The sequence below is a fragment of the Nycticebus coucang genome, chromosome X (assembly GCF_027406575.1).
Source record: "Nycticebus coucang isolate mNycCou1 chromosome X, mNycCou1.pri, whole genome shotgun sequence".
NCBI lineage: Eukaryota > Metazoa > Chordata > Mammalia > Primates > Lorisidae > Nycticebus > Nycticebus coucang.
Genome location: NC_069804.1, coordinates 133,232,567 through 133,253,793, shown reverse-complemented (window position 1 = coordinate 133,253,793; position 21,227 = coordinate 133,232,567). Strand labels below are relative to the sequence as shown.

Here is a 21,227-nt window from a genome sequence, read left to right as displayed (position 1 = left end):
CAGTGGGTTTTATCAATGTCAGTGTGATGGTATATTACTATAGTTTTAAAAAATGCTATCACTGGGGGGGGACCTGAGTAAGGTGTACATGGGATCTGCCTTATTTCTTAGAATTGCATGTTAATCTACAATTATCTCAATAAAATATTTATTTATTTTTGAGACAGGGTCTCACTATGTCGCCCTTGGTAGAGTGCTCTGGCGTCACAGCTCACAGCAACTTCAAACTCTTGGGCTTAAGCGATTCTCTTGCCCTAGCCTCCCAAGTAGCTGGGACTACAGGCACCCGCCACAATGCCTGGCTATTTTTTGGTTGCAGTTGTCATTGTTGTTTTAGCTGGCCCTGGCTGGATTCCATCCTGCCAGCCTGGGTGTGTGTGGCTGGCACCATAACCACTGTGCTACAGGCATTGTGCCACAATAAAAATTTTAATTAAAAATTATTGAGAACCCCAGGGATCTTTTCCTATGTGAGTTATTTCCATCCACATTTACTGTGTTAGAAGTTAAAGCTGAAAGAAAATTAAACAGAAAAATACACAAGGCCAGGTGCCTATAATTTGCTTGAGCTCAGGAGTTTGAGACCAGCCTGCCTCTATAAAATAGCCCAGCATTGTGGCGGGCACCTGTAGTCCCAGCTACCTGGGAGGCTGAGGCAGGAGGATCACTTGAGCCCAAGCATTTGAGGTTGCTGTGAGCTAGGGCCATGGCACTCTACTGAAGGTGACAGAGTGAGACTCTATCTTAAAAAAAAAAAAAAAAAGAAAAGAAAGAAAGAAAAGGGCAGCACCTGTGGCTCAAAGGAGTAGGGCACTGGCCCCATATGCCGGAGGTGGCAGGTTCAAACCCAGCCCTGGCCATAAAAAAAAAAAAAAGAAAAGAAAAGAAAGAAAAGAAAAATACACAAGCACACATTCCATTAGCCACCAGAGCAATGACATCATTACCTATCATACAGCTTCTGGAAAACTCCATAGTGCACTCATGACAGGATGAGAATGAAAAAGAAAAATAACATCTAAGTATTATTGTGAATATGATTTTGATCTTGAAGCCCCCCCACATGGTGCTAGGGATAGGGTGACCAAGTCATCCTGGTTTGCCTGGGATTTTCCTGGTTTTAGTACTGAAAGTCCTACCAAAACCAGTGTAGCTTGCCTGAGACTTACCCACTCTTAAAGCTAAAAGTTCCACATCCAAGGATCTATTTTGGTCCTAGCAAAACTGGGTTGTTTGTCCTCCACACTCACAGACCTTTTTGAGTCCTAGGATAAGACTTAAAGAGTTTCTGTGTAAGACCATCTATACACAGAAGGAATTTCCAGATCAGTGTTTTCATTTCACCATCACTTAAAATTTGAGCATCTCCACAACTGTAATTTGTTAGAAACTCCCCTCCCTTGTCCCAACTTGCTTGCTCAGCTTTCCTGTATGGTCCATTCTACCTTTTCCTCTTCCCCTTGGAATCCTTAAATAAGACAACTTTGAAAGTGGTTTATAATGAAAAAGTGTCATTGGAGTATGAGTATGTATCATTGAGTTTTTCATGATTATCTTTTCAGGTCAGGTTAATGTGGTACAAGTGACCATCCCAGACAGTTTTGTGAATGCGACTGTTGGATCTGATGTCACTCTCATCTGCCTGTACACCACCTCTGCAACCTCCTTAGATAAGCTTTCCATCCAGTGGTCTGTCACCCATCAGGAGGAGTTGGAGCCAATTTCTGTAAGGATTCATTTATTGAACTCTTCTTTTTCTGTAGTTCTGATTCAAAACTGTTGGGGTAGGCATGTGAAGGAATGGTACGTGTACACCAGTGATAACAGTGGCAGAACCTCAGATACAAAGTGTGAAGATAGCTATTTAGGGAAGACCATTATCTAAGTGACTTGGCCTTTGTCTTCTCTTCATATTTAGTTATAGTTATCTCATTTCTGTATGGGTTAACATCAAGTGTACCACATATTCTAGAGCAGACAGGAATGGTCTTTCTCATAGGTGAAATGAGCAATAGTTCTGAAAGGCCCTCTCACATCTCCTTATTATTTCTAGAAGACTCCAATTCAAATACAAGTCCTGATTGATCTGTAGATCTCTTCCAAACTTAATATCCAGGATCTGCATGTCAAGTGAGCTAGTTCACTGCGCCAGACTGAGTCTTGACAGAATGAGACTCACCAGATGGGTGGAGAAGGGAGAAGGGCTGTAAGTAGTGATGCACCCTTGGCAATCAAGGACGGCATGAGATTAGAGAATAGAGGATAGTGTGGGTGGGAATAGGGTCTGGGGAAAGAGATTGCCAGAAAAGGGTGGGTGAAAGTGAAGGGAGGAGAATGATTCTGCATGCAAGCTGCCTATTCCCAGGTTTCCTTCATTTGGCCTTAAGGGAAATGCCTTCTTTAAATTAAGCCAAGGATTAAAATTATATATTCCAAGGTGTGTGTGTGCATGCAAGTGTGTGCATGTGTGTGTGTGTGTGTGTGATAGAGAGAGCGAGAGAGAGAGAGAGAAAGAGAAGAGGGAGAGAAACCCATATGCCATGAATGCCTACACACATCCTTTTAGGGAAAAGGTCTATAGCTTTCATCAGGTTCTCAATTCTCCAAAGCAGAATTTAGAAACAAGATAAATCAGTGGGGTTTGGAACAGTCAGATGCAGCTGAGTTAGGCCTTGAAGAAAAGGAAGGGTTTTGATTTAGCAGAAAGATAGCGAGAGAGCGGGTTGAGTGGACTGTGGGACAACTAGGGGCAAAGTGGAGAAGGAAGATATTATCTCAGAGGAGCCACATTTTGGCCAGTGTCACTTCAGCCATTACTGGTCCTTTGGAGGTGCTGAGTCCTCTGTTTACCATAGATCTTGAACATTTGTTTAGCAGGAAACACCATTCGGGGGGAGAATCCATCAATACCACCCTCTAGTCAAAGTTAAATGATTTTGCTGAGTACTGGTTACCTTGAACAAATATCTGAATTGCTCTACTCTGTGCCTCTCTTGGGGAATCAACTGATATTATTCATGTGAAAACCAGTTGAAAAAATATAAAGCCCTGTAAGTTTGTCCCTTGGAAGCACCATTATGATAATCAACAGCAGCAGCACCACCATTATCACCAATAGTGATTCTCCCAGTTTCATCACCCAGAATGTGCTGACTCAAGACCTTGCATGTTAAAGTCAACTAAGAAATCACCACTTTCTCTTGCAGGTTGTTCTCAAGGTAATTGTGGACAGCCATAATCACACAAACTTTCTAATTTTTTTGAAAATTCAATTTCTTAACTTATCATTTCAACACATTCTTTATCTGTAGTCTTGAAATCCTTCCCATTTTGTCAGTAGAGGCTGGATTAAGACAGGCATTGCCAATATAGTTTAAAATGTTTTCTGCTTGATATTCAAGATGTTTTCAACTGCTTTAAGGTCGGGCAAGGCCAGTCTGAGTTTAAAAATGCAAATTCTTCTTTATGTCTCTGCTGAACCTGGAACTTACGAGGCTACTTCTTGATTAAACTATATAGCTAGTGAGAAGCTGGAAGGGAACTGCAAGGCTAAAGGATCTTCTCAGCAGTAGTGAACTTCTCCTAGATCTGGAGATACAAGGGAAATAAGTATAGATGATTGAACTGAGTGTGACTTGAGCTCAGGGCATCTCTTAGAGGCACTTTCAAAAGAAAATCAGCCAGGCACAGTGGCTCATACCTACAATCTTAGCCATCTGGGAGTCTAAGGCAGGTGGATCACTTGAGGTCAGGAGTTCAGGACCAGCCTGAGCAAGACCAAGACCCCATTTCTACCAAAAAAAAAAAATTAGCTGGGTGTCATGGCAGTTGCCTGTAGCCCAAGTTACTCAGGAGGCTGAGGCAGGAGGATGACTGAAGCCTAGGAATAGGAGGTTGCAGTGAGCTATGATGATGCCACTGCATTCTACCCGGGGCAACTGAGTGAGACTCTGTCTAAATAAAATTAAATATAAAATAAAATAAAGAAAATCTATTAACAAATAAGTATTTGTTGAGTAGCTTATTTGTATGCCATTTACCAAAATGTCAGGTATAAATGGAGCAAGTAATTTAAGATATCTACTCTTTTGGCATGCCCAACTCAAAGGAAGGCCTCTGCACTGAGATTCTGGGTCAAGGAGAACACATTCCCTGGTATTAAAGCTACATGAGACCTGTGCTATGCCTGTGCCTTAGCCACATGGAAGACAAGGTAGAATAGGGCCAGCTCTTGGCTTGGGAAGAGGGAAAACCATCCTTCCAAGGGCAAACTTTCTCCTTCTCCTATTTTCCTGTCTTACTTCAGTTTGTCCTTGTCAGATACCTAATATAACCATCATTAAGCCTCTACTTCTAGAGACCTGGAGCCGTTCCTCTTTCTCCCCATACTGTGTGAGCATGAGCTTCTCTTTGCTTTCCCAGAGATGTAGGAGCCCCAGTGGACACTTCCTTATGGAAGTCAGTCCTACTCCTTGCTCTGACACTTACTTGCTGGTTGGATGACCTTAGACAAGTTACATGACCTTTCAGAAGCTCAGTTTCCCATCTTTAAAATGGGAATACTTGTCTACCTCATAGGTTTAATATGAAGATTAAATGAGATGATGCTTATGAAGCACTAGGAAGCCTTCCACAGCAAATGTGAATGTGAGCTGTTATTCTTAGTATCATCATTTACAAAATGGTGATATTATAATATTCCTATTCCACCCAGACCCCTGGTGTCCCAGAAAGACTGAGTCATGGCCACTAGGGAACTCATCCCCACATGATACACTCTGTCCCCAGGTGGGACAGAGCTTTTCATGGACATCCCAGCTCAAGATTGGCTTCCAGTTCCACTGCCTGTCAGGTCTCTCTGGCTAAAGGGAGGGCCCAGGCTCTTTCTCTGACTGCTTCTTATCCCTTAACACAGAGCCTGCTCAATCAGAAGATTGCAGATATCCTAGGCTGAATGGTAGTTTTTGAAAAGGGATTTGGCTTCCATTTCAAATCTGTTTCCTTTTTGAGCACTTTCAAGAATTTGTAATTTTGTAGAGCATATTGTATGTTAATCTGGAAATTACTGGTGGTACATTTTGGGTATGATAAAAAAGACTGCTGGGTCATTAGACAATTTTGTGATTTATGGGAGTAAGATGTTGCCAGAGTGACTACCAAGTGATTCGATTCAACTCCTGGGTTGATGTGGCAGTAGCATTCAGCTCTCAGACCCACCCATTTCCACTCATATACAACACAGCCCATGCCTCACTACTGAGGGCATGGAGGAAAAGGCAGTCAGTTGGTGTCTAAAAATGGCGCATTCAAGAGAGAACCAGGGAAGATGTAGTTGGGCCTGTCAGGTAAGACCACCTTTTGGTGTACTACTGGACTCCTTTATTGTTTGAAGACTCCAGGATACTGGCACCAGCTCTAAGAGTGGGATGGGTGGGTCTGAGTTAGCTAACAATCTAGATCAGCAGAAGTCCCTGACAAATTTTGGACAGTCTTGAGTTTACCTTCTCACTTCTTATGTCTGGAACTCTTTTCAACCTTCTCCAAAGGACCAGGACCTTCTTGTTGCACTGATCATAGCAGTGGTCAGCCCTTGCTATAGGCCCATCTTCCCCACTCCCAAATCATTATGTTAAAGTAGCAGTTGACACTGAGACCTGGTATTTCTCAATACCCAAGGGTGAATATTATTTCTTACTGATTATGCCCTCCAAGAGGTTCCTTTGGTGAATGGAAACTAAAGAAGTATCCAATAAGTCTTCTGACCAGGAAAGCCAAGCTGTTCATTAGCATGGTCCTCCTCTCAGAGAAGTTTCCTCTTGGAAAACATGAATAGCTTCAGATAGTCACTCAGCCGGGAATCTCAGCTGAAAACCTAGACCAGGTATGGACAGGCTAACATGGAAGTTTGGGGTGGTCTGGTGCCTCTCTGGTCACACAGATAGCCTACTCTTCCACCCAGCCAGTTATTGGTAAAACTCCAGACCTCTCACCTGCCCATGAACAGAACATGTACTGATCAGCCCTGCTTAACAGGGGTCTGTCAGATGATACTGATTCTTCTAGTATATTCATAGTGGAAGAGATCCTTTGCTATCTTCATATCCCCAGCAAATACACAATTTGGACAACTTCTTGTCCAGGACCTAGTGTCCTCATGTTCTTTGGCTTCCTAGATTTTACACCCTGGCCTTCCTAGATTTTGCACCCTGGCCTGTATTTAACATTACATTAAATGCCTTTTGAATTTTGGTGGTGGGAGTGTGTGTTCCTTCTCCTCAGAGACATTTGAAAGTGAAGGAAGTGTTGGCTTGATTGTTATAACTGGGAGTCACCACTGGCATTAGCAGTTGGAGGCTAGAAATGTTAAATGTCCTGCAATACAAAGCCACATAACAAAGAATTGTGGGCCTAAAATGCAGTGTCACCCTCATTGCAAAACATTACAATTTTCTCTGTCCTCACCATCAAACTGATCTATGTTGTGTTCAATTCCCTCAGGAGTTTATTCCTGATAAAGCAGATAAATCAATCTAATGCTAAGGTGTTAGAGACCAGTGATAGCTTCTTCTGTTCTCTTCCAAAGAAATGCATTTAATCGGGTGGCGCCTGTGGCTCAGTGAGTAGGGCGGCGGCCCCATATGCCGAGGGTGGCGGTTTCGGACCCAGCCCCGGCCAAACTGCAACAAAAAAATAGCCGTTGTGGCGGGCGCCTGTAGTCCCAGCTGCTCGGGAGGCTGAGGCAAGAGAATCGCGTAAGCCCAGGAGTTGGAGGTTGCTGTGAGCCGTGTGAGCCACAGCACTCTACCCGAGGGCGGTACAGTGAGACTCTGTCTCTACAAAAAAAAAAAAAAGAAATGCATTTAATCCTCTTCTCTCCTCTTTACTAGCATTTGAATGAAAAACTAAAAAAACAAACAAAAAAAAAAAAAACAAAGAAACAACAACTAACTAAGTAAAGAGGAAAGATTTCAAATAATTCATGGTTCTGATTTGTTTTAAGCCTGGAAGATTTGGGGGAATCTCTAATTAGCCTGCTTTTGTGAGAATTTAAACTAAGCAATACTTTAAATATTGTAGATGGTAATGGTATACGTTTACACTCCGTATTACTTATAGAGAACAAATGGACATTTGTTATCAACAAATTCCTTTACACATAAAAAATATATTCAAAATGACTTTGCCCTTGAATAGAGATCTTAATGTGTCCTTTCTTCTCCTCCCTCCAATGAAATGGAAAAATGTTTTCAGTCTTTTGTTATTTTATACTCTACAGATGTTCTAATGAAATTTTTAAAATTATAAAAATAAACATTAATGCTGGTAGTACAAAAAAAATGAAATGCATTTAATTAGGGATCTTTCATGCCTTCATCTCAATCCAAATGGTGCATACTCAGGCAAATGGCAGGTTGGTAAGAGAGAGGTTTGGGGGGCAAGAGAGTCTTTCTTTTGGTATTGTATTCCTTCCATGTGCAATCTCAGTCTTCCTGGTATAGTCCAGAGAATATTCTGGGCTCAAGACCATTGCCTCCTTACACCCAACCCTACTCTGCAACCCCCATGGCTATCTACTCTATGAGCAGTACAGGGATGAAAGAAGCTGAAAGGAAAAGAATGAATGATTTTCTGTGGACTTCCATGCCTTCTACATTCCCAAAAGGAACCTGAAAAAGCAGCTCTGGAAGATAAAGGTACTCAGTCACTCCAATTCGGACTTAGAATAGAAAGCAGATTGAATTTTTTCAGCCCTCCCTGTTTGTGCTATAAGCCTCTAGTTAGCAATGTCACAAAGCTGAAGAAAAAAAAATCTCTCAGGACCAATCTGGCTCCCAGCTGCATAACCTCATGTGAACAAGAACTTGGCGCAGTAGGAAGGAAAAGGCTGCTCTGCAAAGAACCAAGGGGCCTGCAGTTGCAGCTGCTAATGCTGAAGGCACAATATGGTGAATACACTTGGCATGGGAAGCATCATTCCAAGGGTATCAGCAGTTCACAGGAGAAAGGCTAGGCTGGAGTAGGGATGGAATGGCCCCACAGGGAGAAGGTTGCTGGGGAATCTTTCTGATCTCAGGACTGTGCGTGCCATCTTGATGTATTCAGTGGGAATCAGGAGGTCTGGATTCCAGGTCTGATTACAAATATTCCTCTCTTGAAGTCTCAGCTTCCTTCTTTATAATGGAAGAGGAGGAATTAGAGGTTTTTTTAACTACTTGGCCAATGGACATATTTCGGTTGGCCAGCCCAGTATTTTGTTCGTTTGTTCGATCAGCGTGAATGTCTTATTTGCACTGGCTCTCCAGTTCACTACAGTCCTAAATATCCTTTATGATCTGAACCCTACCCATTAGTCCCTCCCAGCCATTTTCTGTATCTCCAATATCCACCTGGCTCCTGAAGCCCCCTTAACCTTAGAGACCATGAACTAAATGGTCTTTAAGAGCTTGTTATACCTAATGTGCTACTGTGGCTCCACACCTCACATCACCAGGGTACAGGCGGAGAGGACCGTGGGAAAAAGCAGGGCAGTCTACTATGAACACAAGTACTAAGGGCAAGTAGGTAAAAAAATGAACAAGTTCTACTTAAGGAAACACTTGGATGGACGTTCTAAAAGCAAGACTCTCTACCCCCACCCACCAAGAAAATATGTGGCATCTTGAATATATGTGGATCTCAATTGCTTTGATATCTAAATTGGCAATATTCTTTCTTTGAAAAGTATATGAGCCACACAGGATCATGGGGATGGTCTTAGCCATTATTCAGCTGTGATTTTTATTTTTATTTATTTTTTTTATTTTTGAGGACCGATTCTCACTCTGTCACTCTGGGTTGAGTGCAGTGGCGTCATAGCTCACCACAACCTCAAGCTCTTGGGCTCAAGCAATCCTCTTGCCTCAGCCTCCTGAGAAATGGGGATTATAGGTGCCTGCCACAATGCCCAGCTAGTTTCTCTATTTTTAGTAGAGATGGGGTCTCGCTCTTGCTCAGGCTGGTCTCAAATTCCTGAGCTCAAGCTAGCCACCCGCCTCAGCCTCCCAGAGTGCTAATATTACAGGTATGAGCCACTGCACTCGGCCATGGCTGTGAGTTTTAAAAAGAGTTATTCTTTAATGGAAAATGGAACCAAGTTGTAGTCCTTCCTGTGTGATTAGATAAGCAGTTTCAAGAAAACATTTCTTTCTTTTTTTCTTTACAACGACAGTGTGGCAATGTGGACTTTCCCTAACAGAAAGTCCCTCCATCTATGTGTTTGGTGGCTGTCTAGCCCTGGAGACTTTCCCTCTCACGTAGCACCCTGAAGTCAATGTCTTGTCCTTTTAGGTCTCCATTGTTTTCTCCCCTTACCCCCATTCTTACCCTTGGTAATTCATGAGAGGGAAAAATTTATTAGCCTACAGTGAGGAGGTAGAATAGAAGGGGTGATGAAGATCCTTCTCACAGGTAAGTTAAGGACCCAGGGCCTCATCGCTTATATCTTCATTTCACTTTGATTCATGCCCAACTATGAGACTTCTGTAGTAGCTTCTTTTTATGCCCTAGTGCTGGCCTAAGACACACTCTCTTGGCCCCCAATTTCTGCAGAAACCAAGTCCTTTACCCCTCGATCCTCTGGGAATAACGGTGGGCCTCCGTCAGGACAGATGCTGTATCTCATTGTGATGTTGTCAAGCATCAGTACAAAACAGGGCTGATGTTACATGCTTTCCACAGTCTTCTTGAAAGCAGGGGAAGTAGTCAGATGTTGAGGTTGTAAAGGGATTTTGATGGGCAGCAGACTGAATTCTAGGTAAGAAACAACAGGACCTCAAATTGTCAATTACAAAGTAGATAAGCTTCATGCTGACTAATGAAATTAAATGCTGGGTAGTGTGGGTGTCAACTCAAATGACGGAAACAGAACTCTGATGAGTTGAACTTCCTCCTTTCTCACTTGACTACTTTGAGTTAATGTTGGCTTTGTAGTTTGTAATTCAAACAAGACCACTCTGAGGCAAAATTTTGTGATTTTAGTAGGAGTGAATGAATGGATTATAATGCATGTTGATGTTAGAAAAATCAGGAGACAGAGACAAGTTGTTTTCTTAAATATGCTCTAGTCTTTGAGTTTTCCATCATAATCTACCTTTCTGCCTTAGTTTTTAAAAATCTTGACTTTCTGCATAAAGGAGAATACACTTAAATTCATTTAGACAATATCTTTTGGTTTTCTAAGTGGTTCCCTTCTTTCCTTGACCTATTAATGTAAAATACACAGGACAAAGTATTAGGAAAACTGTATTCTACACCTGTCCCAATTGCTAATTTTCTGTGTGGGGGGTTTGTTTGGGGTTTTGTTTTGTCTTAAACTTCTCTAAGCTTCAGTTTCTTCTGTAAAGTGAGGGGAGTGAGTGAAATGAATTGTAAGGCCTTTTAGTAGATTTTACAAAAATCTCGCTGGGCTAAGGCAATACCCATTTATTGAACAATAGACAATAATCACTTGAATTATGCTTATTTGCATGAAACTAACAAAATGTATACAAAGAAGTTTTGTATAAATTATAAAGTGACTGCGAGATTACCTAGTCCAGTGATTCCTGAGGTTGGTATTCACGTACCATCTACATGATTTTTGTCATATTTGTGTATCACCAGCACTAGTAATTATTTAATGTTTTCTATATTGACCTTGTTCCTTAAAATCTTAAAAAATATCTACCTTAGTCTCACCCTAAACAACAATATCTGCGAAGTTTGATGTGCTAGATACGTCTCTTTCTAATACGTGTACACATTAAAACTTGAAAGTTTTAATTTACATATCACCTAAAATCAATTTAAGTCCCAATACTCGAGGAATACATATCCTACTTTGGAAAACATTGCTCTGGTTCCTTGTTCCAATGTGGTAACTAAAGGTTGGAGAGATTAAATAGCTTTGTTACTTATCTAAAAACAGGTTGCCATGGAGGCATGATAGAAGCCACCTCTCCTGACTATGTCATAGTGAGAGGAAGAGCTGCAGACAACTCAGGCCACCTGACTCCTAGACCAGGGCCCTTTCCACCATGTCATGCTGCACCCATGGTAGCCATTCTGATCTAAGCCTCCATGTTCTTCAGTGGAGATGAGGCTAGAATCCAGATCTTTAAGTTTAGTAAATTATAATAGCAATAAATGAATTATTGTTGCTTTAGTTGAGCCATTTAATCTCCCTGTGTCTGAGTTTCCTTGTTTATCTAGGTGATATAAGAATTCCAGTTATGCCTCCTGCAACATGGATGGAAAGATGGTAGCTACCGCACTAAGCATTTGCTAGGCCCTTTGCTAGATTCCTTTGTTTCAGCCTCACAACAGCACTGTGAAGGGATGAGGCCAGATGATCTCTCGGGGGCCCTTCTGCTATGAATCTTACTCTTCAAACAAGCCCAAGTTTGCTTATCCAAAAGAATATGTGTGTATGAAAGGAGCATAAACATTTGAACTTTTAGGGCAACCAGGTAGTCCCACTGGGTGAAGCAAACTCAAGTCAAAAATAGATTATAAAGTGGTAAAAAAAAAAATGACAGTTTTAGTTTCCCATCAGACATTTGTGTCCTATGGAATGAGTTTCCCCCAGGTCACATCAGGTGAGCATCTTGGTCTCCTAACCATGCTTAGAAGTTGAATCCTGCCGCCTCCGGCTGTTTGCTCCTCTGTAAGATAGACATACAAATGCTTGCCCTGATGACACCACAGAGCTGCTCTGAGGGCCAAATGAGATAATGGCTGTGCAGCTGTGCAAAAACTAAAGGGTGCCACTGACTTGAGAAACCTTGGCTGTGGGGACTTGTTCCCCATGGAAAGAAGATGCTGCTTCTTATCAAAGGTAATATGGATAGAAGGAGGTTCCAGGTAGCTGATTCTAGTCCTTGAATACCCTGCAATTCTGACATCATTTTATTTTTCTGTCCTAGGTCTACTATTTTGAAAGTGGACAAGGTACAGGCATCGGGGAATTTAAAGATCGTGTTATAGCATCCAATAGTCCAGGTAATGCGTCTATCACTATTTCACATGTGCAGCCAGAAGACAGTGGAGTTTACATCTGCGATGTTAACAACCCCCCAGACTTTGTTGGCAAAAATCAAGGCACTCTCAACTTCAATGTGTTAGGTATGGACACTTTTTTCTGCCTGTTCTTTTCTTAAAGCATATTAGGACACTGAATGATTCAGAGCAATGACTTATGATGCCAATTAAGTCTCTGGAGGTAACTATCCTCCCTGTTCCTTTCATTATCAGGGAAATAGAGATAAACTTCCAACCCAACTCATACAGTAACACTGAGAAATCACTCATAAAACACGTGGAAACAATCACCTATGCAAAGGGCTGCCAAATGGCAGCAAGAGATGACCCAATCTCCAGGGATCCCTATCTCTGAAGGACAGAATAAGAACAGATGGGACAACTCACTGTCCCATGAAATGATCACTAGCAACTGTTTCAGAGGGAACCTCTGGTGAGAGCCAGACCTACTTGGGGGAGACATTTGTCAATGCATTATGCCTTTCAAGCTCACTACAATTCTCACTATTAAATCATTCCTTTTTTTATTAAGTCATATATACATAGATCATGAATACATTTTGCATATGTGGAGTACAATGTGTTTTTTTAATACAATCTAATGTGCTTACATCAAACCAATCAACATAGCTTTCACCTCATTTACTCAATTATTGTGTTAAGACATTTATGTTCTACACTTGACAGATTTGACTTGTGCCCTTGCAATATGCTCCATAGGTGTGGTTCCGCCTTTTACCCTCCCTCTATCAAACCTCCCCTCTCCCCTCTTTGTCCATTCCATTTCTTTCCTTCATCCTGGGCTATAGTTGTGTTCTATCTGTCATTAAAAAGTGTGAGTAAATGTAACTTGGTTTCATAGAAGTACTGAGTACATTGGATATTTTTTCCTCCATTTTTGAGATACTTTACTCAGGAGAATATGTTCCTGGTGTCTCCATGTAAACATAAAAGAGGTAAAGTCTCCATCTTTTTTAGGGCTGCATAGTATTCCATGGTATCCATATACCACAATTTATTAATCCATTCATGGGTCGATGGGCACTTGGGCTTCTTCCGTGACTTGGCTATTATGAATTGAGCTGCAATGAATAATCTGGTGCAAATATACACATTCTATGAAGCAAATATCACCCTGATCTCCAAACCAGGAAAAGTCCCAACAAGAAAAGAAAATTATAGACCAATATCTTTAATGAATATTGATGCAAAAATATTCAATAAGATCCTAGCAAACAGAATCCAGCAACACATCAAACAAATCATACACCATGACCAAGTGGGTTTTATCCCAGGGTCTCAAGGCTGGTTCAATATATGTAAATCTATAAATATAATACATCACATAAACAAATTAAAAAACAAAGACCATATGATTCTCTCAATTGATGCAGAAAAAGCTTTTGATAATATCCAGCATCCTTTTATGATCAGAGCACTTAAGAAAATAGGTATAGAAGGGACATTTCTTAAACTGATAGAGGTCATCTACGGCAAACCCACAGCCAATATTATATTGAATGGAGTAAAATTGAAAACATTTCCACTTAGATCAAGAACCAGGCAAGGTTGTCCACTATCTCCATTGCTTTTTAGCATTGTAATGGAAGTCTTAGCCATTGCAGTTAGGCAAGAGAAGGCAATCAAGAGTATCCATATAGGGTCAGAGGAGATCAAACTTTCACTTTTCGCGGATGATGTGATCGTATACCTGGAAAACCCCAGGGACTCAACCATAAATCATTCTTTTGAATAAGGCAGGAAAGTCCGGGCGGCGCCTGTAGCTCAGTGGGTAGTGCGCCAGCCAAGTACACCAAGGCTGGTGGGTTCGAACCAAGCCCGGGCCAGCTAAAACAACCATGACAACTGCAACAAAAAAAATAGCCGGGCATTGTGGTGGCACCTGTAGTCCCAGCTACTTGGGAGGCTGAGGCAAGAGAATCGCTTAAGCCCAAGAGTTTGAGGTTGCCATGAGCTGTGATGCTATGGCACTCTACCCAGGGGCTACAACTTGAGACTCTCTCTTTTTTTTTATTTACCAAATAAGTTTTATTTTATTAATCATGCTTTTTCTTTTTTTTTTTTTTTTTGCCATCATGGGGCACCATACACTGGTTTTATAGATCATTTGACACATTTTCATCACACTGGTTAACATAGCATTCCTGGCATTTTCTTAGTTATTGTGTTAAGACATTTATATTCTACATTTACTAAGTTTCACATGTACCCTTGTAAGATGTTCAAAAAATAAAAGTTCCTTTTGAAGATGCTAATGCTATTTGGAAAAGGGACCACACATTAAGTTAGATCAAGTAATTTATATACAAATATTCATTATATGACATTGCACAAGTCATATCTGCTCTTAAAATGAATTGGAGTAGTTCATTTATTCAATATTTATTGAGTGCCTACTTTGTGCCAGGAATGATGTGCCAGAGAGTGAGGCATGGTTTTAGCCCTTGGGGAGCTCCCAACATGGGTGATTTCTAGGGTCTTTTCAACCTCTGAGAGCAGAGTGGGGGTTAAGCTCCTGTTTTCTGGCCCTGAGGGTAAGAAGAGCAAAGAGAGGGGTAAAATGGCTGGCAACCCTTCCCGACTGACGAGTTGAACTAAGCGTTTTCCCAATTCTAAGTAGCCCCAAATGGAGCTGATCTAGTCATCGCTCCTGTCAAGCCATGGACATACATCACAGGAAAATAGGGGCTAGATTAAATCGGTGACTTAATAACTTAGTAGCTTGGAAAAGCAGCAATTGCTAACAAGGTACATGCCTCGGAGAATTTGTCCAGCACTGTCCTGGCTTGCCACCCAGGTGATGCCAAAAAGGAACCAGCTGATATTTACTGTGAGGTTTGCCGCCTCTTCTACCCAGTTGGAAAAGAGGGAAAGATATCCAAGAGCTAACTTTTAAGAGTGAGTTAACGCAATGACCCATCTTTGTACTTTGCTAAGCCCTGTGATAGGCCTTGGGGTACAGGGGCAGAAAGGAGGGGTATTACTGAAGCACTTTCCTGGGAGAGTTCATGTTCCAGTTTGAAAGACTAGTTATATACGTGGGAACTAAATGGCGTGGTATAAATGCCAAGGCATTGATGTAGGAGTCCAGAGACCTAGGTTCTTACTCTGTACTCGGTGACCTTGTGCAAGTAAGTCCATGTTTTCCCAACCATTGTGAGATGGGGTTGTAATTTCTGCCTTCTTTATAGATTTGTTATGAGGAACCTCATTTTTCATTCGAACAAATGAAATACTGAAGATCAAATGTTTTCGAAATGTTTGAAAGTTTGAGGGATTAATCTGCTGATGATTTTCTATTGTTCCCTGGCTCTGGGGTGTTTGGACCAGAAACAACCTAAAAAGGTCAAGCCTTTTTATCCCAGGGTTGGAAATAGCCCTGAGATAAAGCTAGACAAGAAGGTTAACATTCTTAAATTTAAAGGTCAGAGGATCCCAAATCAATCTCCATAAGATATTGAGGGTAACTTCTTCTCTGAGTTACTCTTTCCCAGGAATCTCTGGGTCAGGTAGTTCCTGCCATGACTGTGCCACGACTTTTCTTTAAGTGGACAGCCTAACCCTCTGGGAGGCTGAGGCCAGTGGATCACTTGAACTCTGCAGTTGGAGACCAACCTAAGCAAGAGCAAGACCCCATCTCTACTAAAAATAGAAAAACTAGCTGTGTGTTGTGGTGGGTTCCTATAATCCTAGCTATTAGGGAGGTTGAGGCAGGAGAATCTCTTGAGCCCAAGAGTTTGAGGTTGCTGTGAGCTATGACACCATGGCACTCTACTAAGGTCGACAGAGTGAGACTCTGTCAAACAACAACAAAAAAAAAAACAAAACAAAAAACAGACAAGACTCAGGCAAGATAAGTGGCAGAAGAGTCCATGGATTTCCTTATTTGGAAACCTTTGAAAATCGTATTTTTATTAACTGGCCAAAGAGCAAAAGTATCCTCCAAACGTACGCTTCTAGAAATTTTGGGACTGCTAATTTTCTCTAAAAAGAGCAATGGGTAACAGAGAGCAATTGTGGAGAGAGGTGTTGTTATTTCCTTAAAGATGGCTCTCACAGCAATGTATCTTTCAGAGACATTTCATTACCCAGCAGCAGACATCCATTCTGTGTATTCATTCATTCATGCCTGACTTCCTTCAACAAACCCTGGGCACATGTGTCAGTTACTGAGCTAAGTGATGGAGACAGGAAGATGTAGAAGAGGGCCCCAACCCTCCAAATTTCGGTCTAGTGAAGGAGACAGATGACAGATGTGTAACATAAAATCTTGCAGTGGAGGAGGAGAGGTGAACTATGAGGGCACAGAGGAGAGAGCAAAAAGCTGTACCCAGGGGAACTGGAGAAGTCTTATCGGGGAAAATGACATTTGTACTGAATGTTGAAGGATGTGCAAGAATATATCAGGCAAGCAGAGGGGCTGAGGTGACAGGTCACAATTTAGGTGGAGGAAATTGTAATGAGCAAAGGACCAGGTTGTTTGGATGATCATTCATTTGAGAGATTTCCAGATATGACAATCTTGGAAAATTAACCTCTGAAAAACACTTAAGTTTGAGTAATTATTTTGCGTGCCTCCGGAATGAGCATCACCTACTTTTGCAGTTTGGCACATAAAAAGAACATGATTAATTTCGAGAAGTTTTGACAACACTGAAGCATTTTCATTTCTCTTCTGAGGTGAGCCTTTTCCTCCCGCTCCAATTCTGTTGAAAGCAATAAAGTGAAATGGTAGATCAATGGCTTTACCAGTAAAACACCCAGGTTCTATTAGGCACTTTAGCCGGATGAAATGTCAGTTCGATGCTGATTCAGCAGTTGTAGAAAATGTAAAGGTTTGGGACTTGGTTCAAGGTGATTCACTAAATGTGAATTAAAAAATACAAGGAGAAAAGTGTGTTCAGGAAAAAAAGCCTGTCTGGGTTTGATTCTGGGCTCAAGAAATGAGTGCAAGTCATTTCAGATTTTTGTCCATAATTCGGTTCAAGTCCTGGTGCCTAACTTTGTGATGAAACACTCCTATTTAACTTGCTGTTCAAATTATTCCACTCTGCTGTAAAGGCTATACAATTACTGTCTTTTTGAAAAGGTGGTATCTAAATGTAGTGATAGCTGTGATGAACTTCTGGTTAAATAACCTAGTTTAGGATAAGCAAAACTCCAACTAGTTGTTCCTATCTGAGAAAATTATTGGTGAAAGAATAAAGAGCTGAGTAAAAAATACTTCTTTTAATTCAAAGACACCTGTTTAAAAGATAGAGTAAAATGTTTCAGAGTTACAGCTGTATGCATGTGTCTTCTTGCTCATGTGCACAGAGCAGTAGAGGCAGAGATGGCTGAGTCAAGGAGTCAATGAAAGATCAACTTTAGTAGCAGGAATTAGTCCTGCCTGTGGCCAATGGCAATTCCATGCCCAAGACCCTGTATGTGTTACACATTTAATCTTTGGTTAGGTAATCTCTTACTTGCGTTTTTCAGATGAGTTAACTAAGGTTTGGTTAAGTTAGGTAACTTGCCTGAACATATCAAGAGTAAAGTTGCAGAGCCAGTATTCTGTGTGGATTCAGAGCATTGCTTTTAACCACCCTGTTTCCGGGAAGGTTGGGAGGGCTGAGCAGTAGAAGCATCTAAGCTCTAACTTGTCTAAGTTAGAGAACCTAAGCCCTTGGAGGATTCTATATCCAAATTAAGAAAAGAAAAGTGAATTGGAAAGTATAGAGATTTAGATCATCTGTATGTCAGATTAAGGATAGAATAAATTGTGCAAAGTAGGATGAATGAGTCCAGCTTCCCACGGGACTTCTCCATTGAGGTGTTTTCATAAGTGGCTAAAACTCAGTACATCTCAAACTGACCTTATTAATCACCCCCTTCCTCCTTGTCATTCTTTTCCCTAACACCTGCTTCTCCTCTTGTGGTTTTTATCTCAGGAGATGGGAAGATTATGTACTCAACTATCCAAATCAGAAAACTGGGGGTCATCACTGATCCCACTCTCTTCCTCATCCTTCATATCCAGTTGGTCATCAAGTCCCGGGCTATTAAGTCTACTTTCTTAATGCCTCTTGAATCTATCTCCTCGTTCCTTTGGTTCAGACATCCGCAGTGTCAGAGTGATCCATTGAAAATGTTAAAATGACCATCATCGTTTCTCTACTTCAACTCCTTCCATGGTCCCCTTGCTTTCAGTGTAAAATACATGAAATGCAAAGCCCTCCAAGATATGGCATCTGCCCCTCTCTAAACATGTCTGTCATCACTCCTCCTCTCTACTCCAGAGCTGTTTCAAAATTACTTTTGAGTACCTGGTGCCTCGTCCAGTGCTGGGCACACAGGAAGCACAGAACTAAATGCTTGTTGAGTGAAGGATGAATAAAGATTTTAGTGCACAAATGCTCAAAGTGGGCTCCCCTGTGGCTGAGGGACACAGGTAAATTCAAACCTTTCAATCATTTTGTCACCCCCAGATAAAAAATGAAATAAATAGCACTTATGAAGGAAAATAAAAATACAGCTTTAACACATTAATAAAATAATTTTTATTATTAAATCATAGCTGCAGACATTAATGAGATCAATAAAATAATTTTTTAAAAGAATAAATAACAGGTTATTTCAACGTATACCCACGGGTTCTATTTTCCTTTAAAAACTGTGCTTATAAAGCATAATTATGTTTCTAGTCGTTTGGTATTTGCTTGAATTTGGCTGTTTTAATAAAGGAATATTTTAAGACACAATGCAGAAATTCGTGGTTATAAATCTGGGGAGGAGGCAGATGGGGGAGACACTATTTGAATCTTAATGGCCTCCTCACTCAAAGTGCCTGCACCTGAAGTACTCTACTCCCACCTGGTGGTGAAATCAGAAAACTGTGGAATAAGATTTTAGAGGATTTCTTTCTTTCTTTTCTTTTCTTTTTTTAAATAAACACATATTCTGCAAAAATGAAAGTGAGGGAATGACTGAATGACTGCAGTCTTCACAGACTGTCATTCATCCTGAAGGATTTTTACTCTTTGTCATTGCTTTACAGTCAAACCTTCTAAGCCCCTTTGTAGCATTCAAGGAAGACCAGAAGTCGGTCATACGATCTCTCTCTCCTGCCTCTCTACACTTGGAACGCCTGCCCCTGTGTACTACTGGTATAAAATAGAAAGAAACAATATCAAACCCATGAAATCAAGTGAGTATCACCTTCAGCAGCACCTAAAAAGGTCTGGTATTTGCAGTTAGCTGACAGCAGGAACATGTGGCTAGCTGTTTGTCCTTAGAGCTCAACATTCTCTTTTTCTTGAGTGGGTGGGCTAAGGGATGTATAAAGAATGCTCATCTCCCAGCATGATGATTGTGGTCAGGTCTACTTGCCAACCTCTAGAATGTGGTGAGTATGGAGACAATGGGCAGGGAGGCTCCCTTTGGAATAGTCCCCAGGGGTCTAGCTGAACCCTGGACATCTCATAAAAGGGAGACAAATAAGGGAAAGTGGATTGGCATTGAATGATATGTTACACTGGTATGATCTGTACTTGCATAAGAGATCTCAAAAGTTTATTTCTTGCTTTCAACAGATCCAACCACCGGGACTTTGGTTATTGGAAATCTAACAAATTTTGAACAAGGTTATTACCAGTGTACTGCTATCAACAGCCTTGGCAACAGTTCCTGTGAAATTGATCTAACTACTGCACGTGAGTTGACCATACATCTTTAACAGCTTCTTCTGGCGAAGTAGTCTGGGCCAGACAGCCCAGTAAGTTAATTAGGATTCCTGGTTTGTGCTTCATTTATAGGTTGATACAATGAATGGCCACCTTAATATCTAATACTTAATAGGTGCCACACACTGCCCCAAATCCTTTACAAAAAGTAATCTGTTCAAGCTTCATGAAATCTAGAAAGTTAGTGTTACTATTCAATAATTAAAACAACAGCCTTATTGATAATATCAAGCTGAATTTCTCTTTCTGATGCTGGTGGTAAATCCAGGTGATGCTGTCATTTTGGAACACGTGTAGCTTGCAAACTTTCTACTTCTTAACGGCTTTGTTAAGATCCTCCTATAACAATAATAGCAATAGTAACATTCACTCCCACAAGCAAGCTATTATTTGTAGAGCACAAATTATATGCCAGACACTAGGCCAGGTGCTGTACAAACATTATCTCACTCATTCCTCTCAAAAGCCTATCTATGAGACAGGCAGAATATGTTGTTAGCTTCATTTTACTGAAAGTACATTGAAGCTCAGGGAGGTAAATGACTTGCCCAATGTCATCCAGTTAGTCACTGGCAGAGCAGAGGTGCCTTTAAACCTCAATCTTCTCATCTAAAGGTACATATACACTCTCTGACCACAGAACTTAAGGGTCCTGGAATTGTCAAATTGGGCTGATCTAGGAGCAAGCCCTCACAAGGGATGTCTCACCAAACCACTCAAAGATCACTTGATGACACTTAGTATCTTGTCATTTTTTCCTAACTTACTTTGAATTTGTAGTTTTAATCTATGCCATATCCAGGGTGGCAAGTTCCATTGGACTTTTGCTCTTCCTACGCAGCTGAGCTTTCTTCCTTTTGCTGTCCTGAACCTTGCTCCTTCATTCTCATATAGTTTTCAGCAATTTTCCCTACCTCATTTCTGTTGTCTTTCTTTAGCTGTCCCCCAATCCTTTTTTGCCTTCCTAGGGGCACAAACATACTACAGATGTAGAAGCACCTAGGATTTGGATGGCAGCCTTGCTTCTTTCCTAATCTTCTTTCTAATGATGTCCAGCATTGCCTCCCTCCCTTCCCCTTCCTTCTTTCTGTCCTTGCTTCCTTCCTCAAGCATTTATTAAATACCTACTATGTGCCAAGGATGGTCCTAGGTGATGGAGATACAGAGATTAAGAAGAAATATGTCCTACACCAAAGGAGCTCAAATATGCTAAATGCTATACTAGAGGTCTGCACAGGGTCCAGAGGACTCCAAAAAAGGGGACAATTACAGAACTGGGGATAGCTTTTTATGGACCAAGTGCTATTTGAGGGGCATCTTAAAGGAACTCAAAAAGCCTATTTCTTTCTTTCTTTTTTTTTTTTTTTTTTTTTGCGTTTTTTTTGGCCAGGGCTGAGTATGAGCCTGCCACCTCCTTTGAGCCTATTT

At 41.1% G+C, this 21,227-nt stretch overlaps 1 protein-coding gene across 1 annotated transcript in view; it reads left to right on the top strand.

Moving 5' to 3' along the window:
- Positions 1-21,227, top strand: part of VSIG1 (V-set and immunoglobulin domain containing 1) — a 43,883-nt gene that overhangs the window by 18,157 nt on the left and 4,499 nt on the right. Inside the window, exons 2-5 of the mRNA XM_053579769.1 lie at positions 1,563-1,726; positions 11,943-12,141; positions 19,115-19,264; positions 19,650-19,769. Coding sequence (XP_053435744.1) covers positions 1,563-1,726; positions 11,943-12,141; positions 19,115-19,264; positions 19,650-19,769 — 633 coding nt within the window. The remainder of the gene's footprint in view (positions 1-1,562; positions 1,727-11,942; positions 12,142-19,114; positions 19,265-19,649; positions 19,770-21,227) is intronic.